Below are 15,867 nucleotides of genomic sequence, written 5' to 3'. Positions count from 1 at the left end.
AGTTGCAATATTATACCAGTCCAGTAGGAGGCCAAGTATGAGCAACACCCTACGCATTGCACTACACAAGTCATAGAATTACAGAACCTAGATCTTAATAGTGCATTATACATTTCTAATACAACATAATTTATATTTATTCATATGTGGAAATCTGTAATCTAATAAAAATTGCATGTATTCACTATATTCAGGGACTTAATTTCTTGGACAAATGTATAGAATGATAGATGGAACATACCATGACAGTGCAATCCTCCGACCCGCTAGCAATGACCTGGTCGTTGTGGGGACACCAGTCAATGTCCAAAACTGGCCCTGTGTGTCCACATACCGTAGGGTAGGACTTGTCTATGCGACCCGTCTGCAGCAGGGGGGGGGGAAAAAGGAGGGGAAGATATTAGATAAGGAAAATACATTTTATTCTGTGAAACGAGACCAATACATTCAAGAATGATGTCCGTATCATAGCACACTTCAAAATTTGTAAATACTCTTTGAGAATAGGCAACACACAACAACCCCAAAAACTGAAAAATAATACTATTCTAATATGCACTCATGAACAATGGCACTTCCTACCAGCACAGCTTTTGTTAACATGCCTGTGTTTACTTACACATACGCTTGTGAAGTAGGACTGGAATGAAGCCAAATTTGCACTCTGGGATGGTCCGTTCAAATAAATCCCTATCAAATGGTCAGGATAGAAACTCTTCATATTTGAGGAATTACTTATGCATGCAAACAAAGCTCCATGATGCCTGGATGTTGGCAGCCTTCCTGAAAATATCGTAATCTTTTATGACTGTAGTGTGTGTGTGTGGGCTGATTTCGGATGTTTGTCTCAGTGTCATGCTTTCGTCCTTTCGGGTTTCATACCGCTTGAATCACAGAACCGCATGATAGGCCTGGCTCAGTGTAACCGAATTCCTCTGGAATGAGCTTATGGTCAAATTCCTTCGGAACGTGTAAATGAGTGCTTCAAGAGGGACTGTGTACTGGACTGCAGAAGGTCAGACCCAAGATTCTCCAAGAAAATTTATAGCTGTTCTAAGGTATATGTGCAGGCACATGTGAAATTGAGCACTATATTACCATTTCTCCTCACTGACCCCCCTTATATAAACCAGACCGGTGAAGCACAACATGTTTAGAAACTGTTATGATCCTGATCATCATAATACTGACATTGCAGACTTGTGAATGTGTAAATAAGTCCGCCAAAGAGTGCACAACGGTTTGTTCTTTGTGCTTTCAGCATCTTGAAATATAAAGACAGAGGTGGAAGGTTATAGACAAACAAGAGAAAATAGAAGCCAGGGATATATAGAAGTGAATACAGTTAGAGAATACAGTTCAGCAATAGAGTTTTGTATGTGACGAGTCCAAAAAACAGCAAACCCTAAAGTGTCACATCTGCAAACATTTAGCGTAGTGTACCAGCGTACGTTCTAGAGGTGTTCTACAGGCAAAACTCAAACTGCATTAGCCTAACTCTAACAGGACTTTAATTCGAAGTCATTCTGCATATGCACATTTGTGAAATGCCTATATTGTAAATGCAAAAACATAGCCCAAAAAAAAGAAAACAAAAAGTCAAACAAATGTAATAATTTAAAGAATTTGTAAGAGAAAGAGAGAATAAGAACCTGGCCTTTAGAGAGTAAGAATGAGCAATCTGAAGGTGTAGCCTAAATATAAAATTAGGAAAAATCTTTTATTTCTTTTGGAAATATTCTTGTAAAGACCAATATTCTAAAACTATCCTTATGTATACAGATGAAGTGGCGGGGGGGGGTTATTATATATAGTGCAGACCATGCGAGATAAATCATGACAAGGTATATACTGGAACATATCCCACAATATACAGCATTGCAGTAGTATTGTAGTAGGACTTAATGGGCAAGAATAACCACATCAGTGAACCCTCTCTCCCCACTCACTCACTCTCTCACACACAAAAGGCACCAAATAAAAGAAAGCCTGCGGATTTGCTCGCCACCAGCTGACATCCTGATGACATCAGCTCCCTCTGGGAGTGCTGGGCCAGGCACCTTTGGCCTCTTGCTCAACAATGAATGAGAAGGGGCGCGTGAGCAGGTGATTAGGCACCCAGTCACTACAGAAGAGTGTGTGTGTAAAAGTGATCACATTACGGCTTTTTGGTCCCTGGTTCCCACTGCTGGACACCATGCTAAGCCAGTTGGGGTAATAACCTCACTGGAAAAACACTAAATCCAACTCTATATAAAACATAACCTGCCCTGCTGTAAAAAAAGAAACAGCATCCACACAGACACACAAACAAACCACCATGCCAATTTAAGCTTGCACGCAACATGTCTGGGCAGGGTTACAGCTCTATGAAAGAGCTACTACGCAAACATAATTTGCTGATGATGATGTCGATTTAAAGCCCCAGGGAACATAAATCCTTACCAGTTTGCTTTCTAAGTAGGTTAATCTTGCTCTTGTAGGCAGAACACAAGGTACATGTACCATGTCCAGGGACAAACTTAAGATTGCAGTGTTGCCAGAAAATTCTCCGCTTTGGATGAAACTAGGCTGTCTTAATCTTCGGTAGACATTGCGTAAGCATTACACGTGCCCATTACTAGGCAGACACCACCAAACCTTTAACAAACATCAAACATGTGTCCCCCACCATCTCATTGAGTAGGAATGCTTAATATAGTAAAAGCAATAAAAACATGAAATGAAAACACCCAGTGAAACAGTGTAGACATAGCAAGGGATACACCAGAGATGTCCACAAGTCACAAAATACAAAAGTCAGTGTCAAGTCACGAGTAGTCAGAATCAAGTTTATATATATATATTTCAACATGTCAAGTGAACAGTAGTCTCACATTGCCAGACTATGGAAAGTCTGGTACCTTTTGACACTTAAAGGGCCAACACCCACCTACTACTGCAGAAATTTGACTGACGCGCAAAATGACTGATCACAGGTCTGCTATTCTGGCATGATGTGTGGAGGCAGACTTTCCATCAGACCAGTAGCACAGCCAGTATAAAACGATACACGGAAGTACGTGTTCACGGACGTACAGAGAGCCAATCAGAATGCAACTTGCAGAATCCTGACAGTGAAGCCAGATTAGTGCACTGAAGGTATCAGATTCTCGTCTGTGTCTGAGAATGTCTGTACAGTAACTATGTCAAGCCAGAGTAAGCTAAGATATCAAATATCATCCAGGAAAAAAGCGTGCTGTGTCCCAAATCAATTAAGGTCAATACAGATAGAGAGAGAGAGGGGGGTGAGACGCTTATTTTTCGAGTCAGGAGTCATTAGGTACGAGTCAAAGTCGAGTCTGACATCTCTATGTATGCATCTTAAGTGCAGCTCAAACTTGATTAGCTAAAAGAAGTGCCCATCCATATACACTTGCATGTTCTCACTATAAGAACAATAACTGTTAAAAATAATAGTTTAAAGTTAATATAAAAAAGTGTTTAAAAAAAAACCCTTAACATTGGACTGGATTGGACCCTTATAAATTTAAGTCAAATGGTCCTTGGTTTTGAGTTTGTGTGTGTGTGTGTGTGTGTGTGTGTGTGTGTGTCAATTTGAATGAGTGAGATAGTGTGTGTCGGTTCTCACACACAAGCACATGCCACAAAGAGGTCAGGGCAAGCATCCAAACAGATCCAAACCTGCCAATTAAACTGAGCTGCACGAATCTGCTGAAAGTCATGAGGAGAAAGAAACCATAAATGCTGATAAAGCCATTTCTTACTTTGAGTATGGCAGCTTATGTTAGACTTTCTACAGTCTTCTATCCCTTGATTACTGGGAGTTTAAGGTGTGCTTAATTTACTGGGAGTTTAAAGTCACAAGTTAACACAGTTTTCTGGGGTAATAGGACGTGTTTCATACTTTGTATACAATAGCTAAAAATTAAATAACAGCACTTTCCTATACCCCATCTAATCAGCCCTGTTCCTCCAAGTAGGAAAGAACCTCTGTTTACTCTAAATGCCATAGAGCCCAGCAGTGAGGCCGTTTATGGACTGGTAGGAGCTTTAAATAAATCTCAAAACCAATGTGTTAATGAACATTTAAAGCAAATGATCAGGCACAAATCAAATTGTAACAATTTGCCCCCGAGTCTTCAAGGTTAATGTAGCTAACTCATATAGCAAGCTTGTAATCTCAAATTCGATTTGATTAAGTAGCCTCAAATAGATGAATAGAATGAATCTTCGTGTGTTTTCAGACTTGTCGGCTTTTGTTCACTTAAAATAAACCCTGGTGCAATTGTTCCGTTATAGCCCTTTCCCACCAAAGAGGAATCGGAACGGTTCCAGTTTGCGAACTAAATTTGGAAACGTTCAGCGTGTTTCCACCAACAAACTGGTTCGCGAACCAGTAAAGTTCATTCCCAACTGGAACCAAGGAAGAGTTGGTTTTTCAGTGCAAACCGTGATGTTGTCCATAGGTATGTTGAGGTTCAGTAACTCAAGAAAGGGCTCAGAGCCCCAAACACAGCATTATCGCCCAGTGGAGCTGGACAGGGTCATTTACAAAGTTTCATATAAATAAATAATAGAAAACAAAACAGGAACACGCTCCGGAACACACACACCAAACAAGTGGACAGAGACCGCCTGAGAAGGTGGGGGTCTGTTGGTTTCTAAACACACTCTTTTGTAGTTTAAGTATGAATGCCATATGAACCAAAGACATCTAAATGAACCAAATACAGTACAGTCTCCAGATTAGTGGTCAACAGATGTGATTTCTTTTAATGGTCAATATAAATATTTAAATTGCATGGTGAGCGATGGCTGATGCATAATGCCAATAATAAATCAATAAAACCTTCCTTTTTGACACTAGATAGCTTAAAGTCTGCTTCAGTGGAACAATCATTCAAGGCTTAAAATAACAGACACTTGGGGCAAGTTATTCATTCAGCTTCAGGATTTTATATCCATTTAGTTCCATTTGCGAACTTCAAAACCAGTGAAAAAAGCCCCCATTATTTTAGGGGTTACTCGTGTGTAATTGGGTGTTGGGATAACAGATTAGCACATTTTCTCATTTACTAGGGTCTTAACACAATTTCAGCCTATGCATTTTCTCAATGTAGGCAGTATGTGCCCAAAAAGTTTAAAGTAGTCTGTCACAAAACAAAGACTTTATTTGGTCACTCATTTATTAAACAAGTAAATTTAGAAGTTTATTCTAAAAATAATTTGGCCTGCATGCCGTTCTAAAGTGCTCCTTCAGCCATTATCATTCCTAGCAGTCTCCCCCCAACAGAGCCGCTCACAGCCTGGAGCTGCTCATAGGTCCATAGTTACACTAAATCTAAGGAGGGATGCACTAAGCTTTGGATTCTGATGGGAAGACTTTATGTAAAAACTGTCCAGTGCCTGGGGCTAGGAGCACCGATATGCTGTATAACCATTACGTAGGAAATAAAGGGATGTTTACTGTGACATGGGAATAAAATGATATGGCATGGTAAGAACTCATGGTAAGAATCACAAAATCTGAAGTCACCTCACATGTTTGTTATTGTTTAATAGTCAGACTTTTAAATGGCATCATACTCCAGGTATAAACTGTTAAGACACGGCAGGGTGAGCTTAGTTTACTTTTTCTGAAAAACAGCTGAAAATCGTTGTGCACGTAGTTGAACAATTTCTAAAAAAATCTGAGTTGGTGTTGATGGTGTGATAAGAACATCTGATGATATCAACAAATTTACTTACAGTAAGATTGTTGCAGTAAGAAATATTCTAAAATTCTTAATTAGATTTAATTAGATTCTTAATCAGAAAGCCATACAACCGTGTAAAATCAGAAATTCATCACTAAGGAACAAGTTAATCAAATATGGTATGTTAATAGAGACAAAGGGAGAGTCCTATGCTACATCTACGAACAAATAAACAGCCAAAGGTTAGATATAATCCATGTGTGGAGTCCATTACTGTAGATATGAAAGAAATTGGGCAGGGTCTTTGGTTTTGGCAACTGCTTAGATTTTCTGACCACGTTTTTGTTTATTTTCTGGGTCTCTGATATCTGAGAGGAAGGTCAGGAAGGGTAGAATAGTAATTATAGCATGGGTCACCAGGGTGATACTTGTCTGACCCTGGAACCCAAAACATACTATAATCAACAACATACAAAATCAAACCTGACAACAAAGAACAATGGCAAGCCCAATCGTAAGTCAAGTACAATATACTTGATAGCATCCTGATCTTTGCCTCCTGTCCCAGCAAACTTGGCCAACCCATAATATTTTGAAACTTTTACCAGTCTTTAAAATACACATAACCATGTCCAACACAGTATTTCCTAAGATGTCAAGAAGCAGCACATCAGACACAGTCAAGCTTTCAGACCTGTTGCATAGCAACCAGACATCACTGCAGTCTAACAGCCCACTTGCTAACTTTAGGCCAAGAGCAAGGGGGCTGACATCCTGACATTTAACGATTTGAAAACACAGCCATTAAAACTCGAGAAATTCTTCGAGATTGGCCTCTGGGGGAGAAAAGCAAACAGTGTGTCCCCATTAGAGTTCTGCATGAGGGCAATGGGAGAGAGAAATAAGGGAAGGCCAAATAAACCACAGTTAAAATTTTGCAGAAATTAGTTTCCAGGATATATATATATAATTCCCAGTCAAATCTGTGTGTGTAAGGCCTGTGTTTATTTGTCAACACTTGAGGAAAATTGTCAACACTCATACTACAAATGGAATATTTAAAACAACATATGGCAACTGAACACATTTTCATAATACACAACATTCACCAAAATGTTTGACAATATTTATTATTATGAATATTACTTCAAAGCTAAGAGACTACTGGATATTTATGTACAAGTCACGTATTATTATGGAACAACATTTATGTATAGGTGTACTACAAATAAACTTGATATAGTTTGATACTTGATACTCATGACACCTTAATTTTCTACTCAATGGAGGAAGTGAGGAAGTGTTTGTGTAGTGCTACTAGTGGATGTGTTTCCTATGAAAACATCCTTTTTTAGGAAACATTCAGCCAAGGCCGGGTTATTCTCTGTTACAGAGAATAGGAGACAGGACATAGGTTATTTGACATTCAATCTGTTTCAAAGAAAGGGTCCTACATGGACAAACCTCATTATGCCCTGTCTAGTGCCTAAAATGGGGAGGAATCCGTGTGGAAATCTCCATTTCCTGTTTCCGTTCATGCCGACCCAGAGGGTGACTAGGCTACAGCTGCGCCCCAGCCCATGCACAGCAAAAGCCAGCCATTCAGACTTCTGGCTGTTTTGCATTACCCATGGCAACAGCCAATGAGCTGGTACAAGGATGAGCACCTCTTGAGGATGGCCAGTTAGAAACCAGGCTAGTGTGAGTGAGTCATGGGAGTAACCATTCAGGTATGAGAAAATAAGAGAGCAGCTCGGGGCTGTCAGGTGGACCAGAATGTCTTGTTAATGTCAGATCCTGTTTCCCCCCCCCCCCCCAAGAGAAATCTTTATACAGGGGGGGGAAAAAAGAAGAGCAAGCATCTTTCCTGCAGAGCAATAATGACTGGAATTTCATCTGTCCATATTCAAAGCATGCATTCAGTTCACACATGTTCAACAGCCTACGGCTGCAAAATCCAAACCGCCATCACCACACCCCTGAACGTATGCCTATGAATTTGCAGCGTTCATCTCCCATTGACCTGCATTCAGAGTGGGCAGAGCTACCGCAGAACACAGCGAGGCACTTGACTCAAATAAAAGAAAGGGGGGAATCCTCAATCCACACCCCCTCAGACATCTATCAGAAGATCTATTGGACGATGGCCCTGTAGCTTAGCCAATGGTAAGGCAGGAGGAAGCAGTGCTGGAAGGCTGACAGGCAGGGAGCTGAGGATGACCATATACGGTAAAATCTGCACTCAGCAGCCTTCAGAGCGGGGCCTGCATGGAGCAAGCAGGAAGGGGCTCCTGGAATACAGATTGGGAATGACAATGACACATGCAGTACAACACACACACACATATTAACACGCAAGAGCAGGTGAGATGGCTTCCTGCCATTTGCTCCTTAGGGGAAACATTCATGAAGACCTATGCTATCAATATACTGATTGGTAAACTTGGTTCTGGGGCTCATTTAGACTTGATCACATTCTAAATCATATACACACAGTTTGACATTAGCTTGGAAGCTTGTGTATATCTGCACACATTAGCAGTCAATTTTATAAATCCTGATTTTATACATTCAAAAATATTTTATAAATGAGGCTCCTGTTTTTTGGGTGCTTCTAAAGTGCTAATTTTTGTGATTTTAAATATTTCTAATTTTATTTTCTTGATAACTTATAACACATAATAAGGCTCTCTTTCATATCTCAAAAAAAAATATCAGTCAATAAAGAACTACTAAAATTATTAGAGAATAATCAGTATTATTGGTTATCCAACGTTTCAGCCACATATATTCAGTTAATAATAAGGCTTGAGAGGTGCAGAAACATGCATACACTTCTGTTTGCAAGTTACTGTATAGCAGAGTTTTAACACAGGATATAAAGAGGACTTCCTATCTCCCCGTTCCTCTTTCCGCTTCTCTGTCCCCCTCTTTCTCACCGAGTCTGTCGGTCAGGCAGGAAGAGACAAGGCCATTATGTGGATCATTGTTCCACTCAGCAGATGCTGGAATACTCTCGATCATCTCCAGCACAATGGAGACTGGAAATTGAATACTACAGCAGTGGTGGTGCTGAAAATTCATGAATCAAAAGAATCAATTTCAGCGGCAACAAAACTGTAACTACCAAAATTTAAACTGGGGCAGTCTTGGATGAGAATCCAGATCTGACATACCACCCAAGGGATGCCCACACTCTGACTCCACAGTGCGGGTGATTAGGAGAGAATGAGGTCTCATCCGCTTTTGAACCGTCGGTCCAACCTTTTCATTCACAGTGGACAAAGTCCAAACAGACAGCTGGAATGCTAGAGCAGAGGCTGTTGCTGGTGCTTGTCACAATCTATCTCCTGTCTTTTCTTTCATATGATAATGAGAGAATATATAATTAAGCTGCTATAGGGAGAAATAATAAATTAAAAGGAGAGAGAGAAACGGCATGTGACTAGACACCTGATGGTCTCAGAGTCTTGAAAAGCAGGAAAAACTATCAGTAGCTCAGTCACTTAGGCTGAGTCATGCGCGTCATACTCCTACACAAAAAAACAGGAATGTTCCCGCCCAGAATCCCCTAAAAGGCACTGCTGGGCATGCATATGCTGCTGATTGAGAGGTGACTAAAGCTAAGCACAGCCTACACACTGTGTGGTGACGTAATACTTGACTATGGCTAAGCTTCATGCTGGCAAAATGTCTACTAAAGTATTAGGCCACTCTTATGTAAGGAATACCGTGCTCCATTCAAATGATTCATCTTAACAACTCTTTGCTGTCCAAAATGTTGGTTTTAAACTTTTAATCTTTACCAGATAGTAAGCAGAGCATATATAGTTACGATATCAATTTAATATAAGGTTTCCCTGTGCATTCAGTAAGTCCAAAAGAAGTGTTTAAAATACAGAAGCGCTTAACATACAGCTCGTTGTGCAAACTGAGAGATGACTGGTGTTCAGTGAACCATCCCATAAGTACTACCATGCAGATGCTTGTCTAGTTCCTCATTGCTGGAAAAACAAGAAGTCTGAGTGAATGTTGAAGCAGCAGAAATGTGGGTCTGAAGGCATGAGCTGCTGGAGGGTTTCTGGAGAACCCCAGGGGAGCTTTCAGTAGACAAAGGCCTGGGCAGGGCTGGGACGCACATGGGAACAAAAGAGTCCCCCCCCTCCCAGGGCCAGCTGGCCCACCAGAGACAGTGTGGTCAGGACAGTGTGGCCAGATGGGCAAGAGACAGCTGCTCAGACACACTAAGGGGTATGGGAATAGAAAAGTGAGTATGTGTATTTGTTTGGAAAGTGTGTGTGGGGACAGCAGGGTGGTGGGGGTGACACAAAAAATTTAAATAATATCAGGAGTGGGAAATATGCTCTTTACTGCTTGAGTAAAAACTAGCTCATCTTAGCATTGTGTAAATTACTGATACTCAATATAACAAATTTAACACATAACTAAATAAACATAACTACACAGTTACAGATTAAATCAGATGGGTTTAATGTGAATAAAATATAATTGTGGCCAAACGTAATGTTTATCAATAGTTTTGAATGGCCCCATCCCTCACAGCCATTTTAAATATCAATGTAACCTATCAACCTATAATGTACAAGAGCTTATTTTGTCTTGCAATGCCCTGCATGTATCTCTTCACCTTAATTTTAACTTAACTTTAAAACATAAGCTTTAGAAAGTGTATTGGTAACCATTTTATGTATCTGCTTTCTTTGAGGTGGCTTTCAGAATGATTAAACTCTTCAGGTGTGAGGGGGTGGGGGTGAGATAGATCAGTTTAATTTTCTTTTAAAATTTATTCTTCATAAACATGGAATTTAACTGGCTCTCAAGATTGGATGTTATGGTGCTATTCCACTGCATGGTAGCTACACTATCTGATTTTTTTAGGCATATTTGGAACCTGGATCTAGGTACTTTAGTACCTACTTGCTTGTGGTTCCAAGCGAGCTGAGTGGGGACTAAATGTGACATGTAAACCTTGCAGAGCATTGACTGGTTGTAAATTAGCTCTTTAAAACGAGTGCCCTTGACTTTAGTGTGGAGATTTTTCAATCTGACTCAATGGTTGTGTAAAAGTTTTGCTGTGGTATTGCTTTCCTTGAATTGATGATGGAGGAGAGACACCAGCAAGAGCAAGACAGTTCAACAAGGAACTGTCAAGGAATGGGGGGGCAAAGTGCAAAGCAAACAACAAAAACAATGCAAACTGAAAACAGTTGTAGTGTAAAACAAACCAGGTACCAAAAAAAGAGTGGAGTCAAGTTGCAGAGATGTGTAGGTACCATGCCGTGAAAATGGACCATAAGGTTTTCTTACATGTGTGTTTGCACACTGCATTCACAGTAATTGCACTTAGCACTTTCAAGAACATGTTCCCTGTTTTTCTGGTGTAGTCTGTTCCACATTCCTAAACCTCAGTTTGCATTGTGAAAATGCTTTATATTTAGGTGGTTATATTTTGCCATTACACCCACCCCTAACAGACACACAGAAAGGCCAACATACAACATTCAATCTAAGTGTAAAGAGGCATGCCACATGCACAAACCAAGATTCAACGATCAGAAACCAAAACTGAAAGCTCAAAGCACAGCAGCACCTCAGGGCACACTCAATGACGCATTTTAAATCCAGACCAACAGGCCGAGTTTAGCACTTTAGCCTGCGTCAGAAGAGAGGACAGATGGGCCAGTCTCAATCTGACAGATAAGCACAAAAGATGCAGCAAATTGACTAGAGTAAGAGCTGTGTAATCTGTCTTGCACATAGGGACGTTTCTCAAGAGCTGTTGTAATATATGGAAGCAAAACTACATTTACTTCTGCTTTGTAATTTAATTTGAGAAAAACACACAATTTCTAGAATAATTATGCTTGAGAATGTTCGAGAAGCGTGTGCCCGAATAAGTGGTCATGTGAGACGTTGATGACAGGTCTCAGTAGACGGGTGTCAAACATGTCTCGTATGTCATGGTCATATTTCAACACCCTCTAATCAACTGCTTGAGTTTGGCTTGTCAATGTCACCGCAGCCACACAAACCCATCCTGGTAAATATCACATTCCATCACCACCGTAGATGGCTAGACCGCTGAACGAAAGACAGAGAAATGTTGTCCATCAGCCAAGATGTGTTTGCTTTTTGAAGTTTGCTTCTTTGATTTGCATTGGAGCAAAAATATCTAGCTTACTGAGAGCTTGTTTTTATATAGATGACTTCATGTCATACAATACTAAAAACCCAATATATTTGAGTCTATCATTCAGAAAAGCTTGCAATACACTAGTTAAATTAAATGGAAGAGAAAAGTTTCCCCAGTTCGTGGCAGGTATGATTCTTTAGCCTTGCAGTTTGCACAGTGCTGTTTAGAGGTGTACAAATTTCAATTATTTGTTAGCTCCTTCAGACACATCTCTAGCCCAAAGAGAAAGATGCTTTAGCCGATAAGCTAAACTTGGGCAAGGGAAAATAGTTTAGATATTATAATGTTGATAAAATGTGTTCAAAAATGTGTCTAGCTAGCTTCCTAATCCCTTAGGAAAACAAAGACTGCCCTCACAAGATCTATTTGTGCATGTTTCAGGTGGACCTCACCTTGATGATGCATGTGTTTACTAGAGAATTACTGTCCTTCAGGGCACAGCTGAGCAGTTTAAATGTTTAGAAGCTTACACCCCACTCCCAGGCTAAGCCATTGTTTTTAAAAGTTTGTGTTAACCAGCAGCATTCATTTATTGCATTTACATCAATTTTAAGGTAGATATTCTTCCTGCTAATTGCCAAATCAACTGAGCTAAACCTAAATAAGTATCTGAGGAACAGTAAGGATTGTCAAAACTTTGCTTTCACCACTAAAAGAAGCAGCTTTTTGATTTATCCTAGACTGTTGCAGACGCCACCGACAGATAGTTCTAATTCCTGACTTTCTCAAATTATGTACACATCTGTGGGTGCGCCTCATACACTAAACCAAAGCTGAAGCCCTTGAATTGCTGTGCTGTACACAAGCAACATTAAAACAACTTGTTTTGTTGTGCCTTGTTCAGACTCTATTCACATACCTCAAAGACAATATGTTAGACATGTCCAACCATTTCTATCCTAAACACGGCAATTATCCAGCAATTGCTTTGGTTAAAATTTCGCCAGATCAACAGAAGTTAAAACCTTAAAAACCTCATAAGGAGAACCATGGGCATAATATTTACAAAAAAGGAGGTGTAAAAGCTAGAGAGACGATGCAACTGTGTTATATCATAAGTAAATCTTTGTCTTTGTCATTATGGAGGATTTCCAATCAGGCCAGTGAGGACTGTGCATTACGTTCTGAGGTTACAGAATCCCTGAGGATACTAATCACCCGTATCCAGTAGCAGAATGTTTTAGGTGTGTTGTTGCTTGGGAAATCCATTTTTCCTCCTCTCGAGACAAAACCATTGAGAAACATGATCTGCTTACACCACCGAGAGACAGGCATCACTCTATTTGCTGCCTTGGCAAAGAGCTAGCGAGAGCTAAATGTCAATACCGTGGCTCTCAGGAGGCACTACAGATCTGAATAAGCAAAAGTTACCTATTCAGGGGTTGAGTGTAAACGCTTAAAGAAGAGGGGATGACCTTGGAGAAGAATAGTAAAATATTTAATATAGATCTATAGCTTCAAAAAGACACAAAGCTTACATTTTCCACTCACTAGACTTATTGAGACTCTCTATTCTCTGTAATATGACACCAGAGGGAAGAAGAGAAAATAAGACAAGAAAAGGAGAATGGGGAAAGAGACATCTCCCGATGTCTGTGGGTGAAGCGGTATCTGGCTAACATGCAATTTAAAGCGTGAGTATCACTCTCTGCAGTAAATCCAACTCAGTGTGGAGTACAGGTCATGCCAAGTAATGGGAAGTGTAACAGCCAAAACCTCAAAAATTGTCAGTCCTCTCTGTATAGTTTGAATAGTAATGGTTGACACAAAACAGTTTTTTTAATAATACTTTTTTAAATTCACTTTCAATACACTTTTGTTTAATTCCCTGTCACTTACCTTATGCAGGGGCAGGACGAGGAAGGCTCCACCCCCACTGGCCTCCACAATTATGGCAACAAATTTGGGGTTGACTGCGCAGAAGGCGCTGTCCCATGTGACCCTAGACACCCTGATATCATCATAGCACTGGTCGTTCTTCACCGCCTGGCCGAACACGTGCCGAAATTTACTCTGCCGCACCACTCGTCTGAACATATCTGTTGAGAGAAATAAAGGGAGAGAGTGAGAGAAAAAAAAAGCCAGGGCACACTAGTTTTCTAAGCAGGAAAAATAATGAAAGAATACTATCAAATACTATCAGGCTCCTCATTTTATGCCAGGGATACATTATACAATTTTAGTCCTGAATTTCAGTCGAGAAGGTTTTGCTGGTTAGCTTTAGTCTGTAGATTTTAGGTCAGTTGGTTCAAAAGCAGATGGGAAATTCAAGCAGTGCAAGGCGCATAGATACTAGTGATGCACGGCGGCCAGGATATTTGCAGATATGTGGATTTCTGTTCTTGTCATCTGTCCGATATTATGGTATTTTAGCCAATATTACAATCAATAAATTGGTGCCTTTTTGTACTTGCACATGACGCCTGTAAATACACAACTTCTGTCTGCCGTGTGGAAGTTTTTGCGGTGAACAGTTCCTGGGATTAAATTTCTCTGTGTTGAAAGCTAATTTAAAATATCAGCGAAGCTCAGTACACACACACACACACACACACACACAGATGACGGTGTAAACCCATACACACACAGATAGTGGTGTAAACACACACAAAGCAGGTTAAATGACAGAAAGATACTCTCAACCAACCCAGTGCAGAAGCCCCTCTTATATAAAACACATGAAAATTGTGTCATCCAGCACCTGAACTTATTACTGAAACACGATGATAAATGATTACACACACTTGCTCAAACACTCTCTCCCACGCTCTCCAAAACAAACCCGGTGCTGTGCTAATTAGCGCCCCTCTAAAAACCATATATGCGGAACCAGCAGTAAACCTTTGATAAAAGTATAAATGAACTACAACTAATAAACTTCAAAACTAAAAAGTACAAAAATGTACAAATACTGAAGAAAATTCTATGAAAACCTATGACAAAAAGAATTGTCTTGCTTTAATCTGCTAATTGTTAATTTGCTTTAATTACAGAAAATGATCAGTTTTTAATATCAGTACCAGCTACTCCACAGAGCTAATTATTGATATATCGTATCAACCCAAAAACTTAACTGAACTTATAAATTGGTGCTTAGATAATAGATATTTTGCCTCCTGATCTTGTTTCAGACTTGCATAATTATTTTTTTTAATGATTTTAATATTTAAACGGACTCAAGTGTGAACAGGTCCTGTCATTGGCTAATGAAAACACAGGAACCAGATAAAGAAACTAGCAAAGTGACAAATAACACTAAGAAAACCATGGAAGTTGGAATGAAATTCAAATAAGATGACAAAGTATGAAAAGTAGCTTCCAATATGCACTATGCTACTCATTTCGCACTCCCTCTGCAGTCAGTACAGACACTCTTCCCAACAGCAAAACCACCCAAAGGCGTTTTTCTCATATTTTTCTTTTTGGGTCAACACAAATGGTGATGCAAACAATGGGCAAGCTGCTTTACTTTCACGTATCTATCCGCATCTCCTATCTGCCCAAGTTTTGGAACATGTTCAGTTTAGTTCAGCTGCAGGATCGAAGGCGAGTACTGTATCCCCATAAATTAATGATAAAATGTATATAAACGTGCATTAATTTCATTAAACACGTGCTGCAGTCATGGCGGGTGGAGTGTTCTGTAGAGTGAGGGAGGTTATTTGGTAACCAGACTAAAGAGAGTGAACGCTGCATGTTATTGTCATTATAATGAGAGCAAGCTTTTGCAAATTTAGTGTCAAATCAAATTAAAATATAAGCTGTATGAGAGGTCTGACCAAGTAGGTCCAGGGCAAATCTGAATAAACAAATGTAGATGAAGAGAACAATCTTTACATGGCCGAAGCCACATTTGGTTTTACACTGGTCAAAGAGAACCGATGATATCCATTTCAAAGGCAGTAACTGTGGGTTTCAAATTGAGGCAAGCCCACTTTGGCAGTGCCCATGCCA

General features: G+C 39.9%; 1 protein-coding gene across 2 annotated transcripts in view; it reads right to left on the bottom strand.

Moving 5' to 3' along the window:
• Positions 1-15,867, bottom strand: part of LOC136676306 (coronin-1C-A) — a 60,901-nt gene that overhangs the window by 17,895 nt on the left and 27,139 nt on the right. For both annotated transcript variants that reach the window (XM_066653200.1, XM_066653201.1), the window contains 2 exons: positions 13,753-13,952; positions 242-364 (listed from right to left, as the gene is read on the bottom strand). In XM_066653200.1, the coding sequence (XP_066509297.1) occupies positions 242-364; positions 13,753-13,952 (323 nt within the window). The remainder of the gene's footprint in view (positions 1-241; positions 365-13,752; positions 13,953-15,867) is intronic.

Source organism: Hoplias malabaricus, chromosome X2 (genome assembly GCF_029633855.1).
Source record: "Hoplias malabaricus isolate fHopMal1 chromosome X2, fHopMal1.hap1, whole genome shotgun sequence".
Lineage (NCBI taxonomy): Eukaryota > Metazoa > Chordata > Actinopteri > Characiformes > Erythrinidae > Hoplias > Hoplias malabaricus.
Note: the sequence above shows the minus strand (reverse complement) of the source record. Positions and strands in the feature narration are given on the sequence as shown.